Below are 4,327 nucleotides of genomic sequence, written 5' to 3' on the forward strand. Positions count from 1 at the left end.
CCAACCAAAGAACATGCAGAAGAAGGTTCAAGGCCAGGGCACATATGTATCAGAGGTCTGGTGATGGGAAAGGATGCTATTAATCCTGCAGAGAAGACTTGATGTACTGGAGTTAGGGAATGCTGCTTGGAGATAGAGGGTGGAGAGGCTTGTCTCTCTGGGTGACAGAGATGGGGAAGAGGGGGAGGAACTCTGAGGAAGAACCAGGAGGGGCAGCATTTGGTATATAAATAAATAAATAAATAAATAAATAAATAAATAAATAAATAAATAAAACCATACTACCAATGATTCCTAAAAGGCTATAGTTACACTGAAATAATCCACAGGAGAAAGATACAGACCTTCAGACATTTTTAAGCTGACTGGAGAGGGAGCTCTTCCTAAAGCTGTTGCCTGTCTTTGAAATCTGTTCCCCAACTGGGTTGCCTTGTTTGGCCATAAGTGAAGATGCACCTAACCCTGTAGATACTTGATGTGTCAGGATGGTGGGGGGGGGATAGATACCCAGAATGGGCCCATTCTCTCAGAAGGAGAGGAGGATGGAAGTGATGGAGTGGAGATACTCTCTGAGGGGGTTAGTGACCTGGATGTAAAATGGATATAAATAAATTAATTAACGGAGAAAATAAAAGAGAATATATTGAATACTCCAGTCTGCTGACCAAAAGCTCCTGCCTGGGTAAGATTCTTGGAGGAAAGACAAAGGAGCTTTAGCTGTTTAAAAGTCAAAAAGACTTATTGCACCTTGCACCAGCCAAGGGGGTTTTACAACATAACCATTGATCTGATGAAGGTTCGCCCAGTTGCATTCCTCTGGAGGAACCAAACTGTTTTTTACTTAGCAGGATGCTTTCTCAGCAGGAAGGGATATGTCTTTGGTGTAAAACACATTGTTAAGAGAAGTTAGAAGACATTTGTTTACTCTCAAATGTGGCTTCCAAGGGGAGGAGTTTAGAGGTTAGGGCAACTTGACATTTTTAAACCAATTCTAACACAATGAAGTAAAAGTAAGTGAAAATATCCTTGGGACAGCTAAACACTACATCAGGACACTGTACAGCATGAATGACAGGCAATGACTACCATGTGCAGGGGACAGTCAATTCCTTTGCATTTATTCTCTTAACACTCACTGACTGAAAGAGCTCAATGCTGAGATAGTTTCATGGAGTCCTGGGTTCAAATTCCAGTACCACTAAAGTTAAGTTTTATCTTTCATAATCAGCCAATCAGGCCAAGAGATAGTATTTTGCTTTTTTCAGATGAAAAAACAGGATATAGTAATGTGAAATCATGTATACACCATAACATTCGCTACTTGTTTTGAAACTGGTAAGTAAGTTGTTCAGAGTCCAGGTCACAGCAGTAAACTGATACAGGCAGGCAGCAAATTTCAAAAAGACAAAGCAATCTAATGGTCTAGTTTTGTACAACATTTGCCATCAAATATTTGAATATTTGTAGTAAGAGTACTACTGGTAGTTCATTTCTTCTCAGAAGAGTAAAGGAACAAGTAGAGAAGTTGGGGAATACTATCTTAAAACAAATGAATGTAATTCTCATCATTAAATCTTAAAATTATTTTTATACTATTACATAAAAATTGAAATATAAGAAAACAATTATTTATTTCATACAATAGAACTGAAACCATTCAGTGCCACAGAGCCTAATATAACTTCTACTTTCCAACAGTCAGTTAAAGTAGTAGTGATGATTTTATGCTATATCGTTTGTTTTATTTCTCTGTTCTTTATACTCCCTTTTAAAAATAAAATTTCACAAAACCGATTCCATATGTCAGTTACTGAGAATGACCAAGTAAAAATGATACATTTGATATATGTATCAGAGTGTATATGTATCCCCATTGTATAGGTGGCGACTGTCTTTTGCCAGTGCTTTGAATGTAGATGATACATAAATGAAAGACACTTGATTGTTTTATCCGAAGGTTCTTCAATTACTTGATGGCTAAAGATAACTTTTCTACAATTCTCTTCAGAGCACTTTTTACTTCCTGATTTCTCAAGCTGTAGATCAATGGGTTTAACATGGGAATTACTACCACATAAAACACAGAAGCAAATTTATCTGTGTTCAGAGAATGGCTTGACTTGGGTTGGAGGTACATAAAACTTACTGTTCCATAAAATATGGTGATTGAAGTCAGGTGGGATGCACAAGTGGAAAAGGCTTTTTTTCTTCCTTCAGCAGAATGAATCCTCAGGATGGCAAAGACAATGAAGACATAAGAAATGAGCACAATCACCAGAGAGCAAAGGGTGTTGAAGCCAGCAATGATTAGCAACATCAGCTCTTTGACGTGAGTGTCAGAACAGGCCAGAGCAACTAAGGGAACATCATCACAGTAGAAGTGGTTGACTACATTAGAGCCACAGAAAGACAAGCGGAAGGTTGCCACAGCCTGTGCAAGCCCCACAGTGAATCCATAAAGGTATGTGCTGGCGATGACCTGAAGACAGAGTTTCCTAGGCATGAGGACCACATAGAGGAGGGGATTCCAGATGGCCACAAACCTGTCATAGGCCATGATTGACAGCAAGTACAGTTCACAAACAACAAATGTGACAAAGCAGCACAACTGAGTGGCACATGCATAGAAGGTTATGCTTTTAACTTCACGTAGAAAATTTAACAGAGTGTTTGGAGTTACAGAAGAGGTAAAACAAAAGTCAATAAAAGCCAGGTGGGTCAGGAAAAAGTACATAGGGGTCTGAAGCTGAGGACTCACTTGAATTAAGACAATCAATCCAATGTTACCCACAACACTAGTTAAATAGATGACTAGAAACACACCGAAGAGACTGACCTGAAGCTCCGAGTCATCTGTGAGCCCCACAAGGATGAACTCAGACACTGCAGAATGATTGCTGTTAACCATTGTAGATACATGTACTAAAAGTCTTCAGGGCAAACAATGTTGACCTAAATTCAGAAGTCGATTCTGAATCATTGATCTTGCATCGGAAATTCATAAGAAGCACTTCATATCGTTTCAGCTTTCAGAATGACACATGTCACAGGTAGATTTAGCAAAATATGGGACCCTGTGGGATTTGTAAAAATATAATTTTTTTCATTTTGCTAGTTGAATAATCAAACCCATATTAGGAGATAGTTTCTTGAGTACAGTCATCTCAGGATCAAGTTCTCCCTTCCTCACAGTGTCAAGTGGCGTTCGTGTTCTCAGGCCTGGAAATCCAACTCCTATCCTGTTTCTTAAGATGTTTTATGCTTTTCTATTAACCAGTAAATGTTGCAAAGAAGGAAGATGGTCTTATCCTTTTATCTAAACTAAGCCATAAAGTCACAAATGTGTAGCTTGTCTTGACTTTATACACTATATGCAGTTTATGCATTCCTTAGTCCTTTATCATTACAAAATTCTGGGCCAGGGTCCCAAAGGGAATATGGCTACAAAAGCAGAATCAAGATGCCTGAAACCAGATGACCCAGATAAGCCCAGTCACCAATGTTAACTTTTTTGCTCAATTTCTTGGGTCAAAATATGATTGGTGAATGCAATAGCCCATCCCAGTCTCCCTTGCATTGCATTACCATTCAATGAAAATGCTGCAGTCTCTCCATTCAGGAATACACAGACCACAAACTGGCTGCCTCCCTGCACATGCAGAAAATAAAGCTTTCATTTTTAAACTTTTGTCTCTGATCTGAGTTTTCTGGGCTTCCACCCTGCACCCAACACCCATACCTATAGGAGGAGGGAAAGGCAGAGGGGCAAGTTTTCATTTTTTTTTGATTAGTTTCAGTAATCGCATTATACTTATCTCCATATATACCAATCAAACCACAGTACTTAGAGTGCTATGAACTACAGTCTTAGTGTTATTGAACAGATAGATACAATGTTTCCATTTCCCTAAATCCCATTATTACTTCAGTTACTTGTTTTTCATCCCCATCACTTATTTCTTTTATGTATTCCACAGCAAGCCCAGTCCAACACATCAGAGGAATTTGTACTTCGAAGCAACTGTGTAGAGCCTGCACCACTTAGCATGGCTTTCATTTTTGACTGCATTTTGTTTGTTCTCTTTCTCCCTCTAGAATATTTTTCCTCAATTGCATCATTTAAATAATTTCTGAACTAAAAATATAATGGCAGTTTGTAATTGAAGCAATTATGCTATGGTTGATCTTTTGGGATGCAATTTACTTAATAGGAAATAATAAATGCTTAAATGACAACCACTATATAGAGAAAGGATACTAAATACTATTTAATTATGTGGGGAATAAAAATAAAAGAACAAAGCAAAACAATAATGTTTACCTAGAA

The 4,327-nt window shown here is 38.1% G+C and overlaps 1 protein-coding gene across 1 annotated transcript; it reads right to left on the minus strand.

Moving 5' to 3' along the window:
* Positions 1–1,966: 1,966 nt before the first annotated feature.
* Positions 1,967–2,908, minus strand: LOC127684264 (olfactory receptor 5AL1-like). The gene has a single exon (XM_052181219.1). The coding sequence runs from the start codon at positions 2,906–2,908 to the stop codon at positions 1,967–1,969; it is 942 nt and encodes a 313-aa protein (XP_052037179.1).
* Positions 2,909–4,327: the final 1,419 nt, after the last annotated feature.

The sequence above is a fragment of the Apodemus sylvaticus genome, chromosome 5, assembly GCF_947179515.1.
Source record: "Apodemus sylvaticus chromosome 5, mApoSyl1.1, whole genome shotgun sequence".
Classification (NCBI taxonomy): domain Eukaryota; kingdom Metazoa; phylum Chordata; class Mammalia; order Rodentia; family Muridae; genus Apodemus; species Apodemus sylvaticus.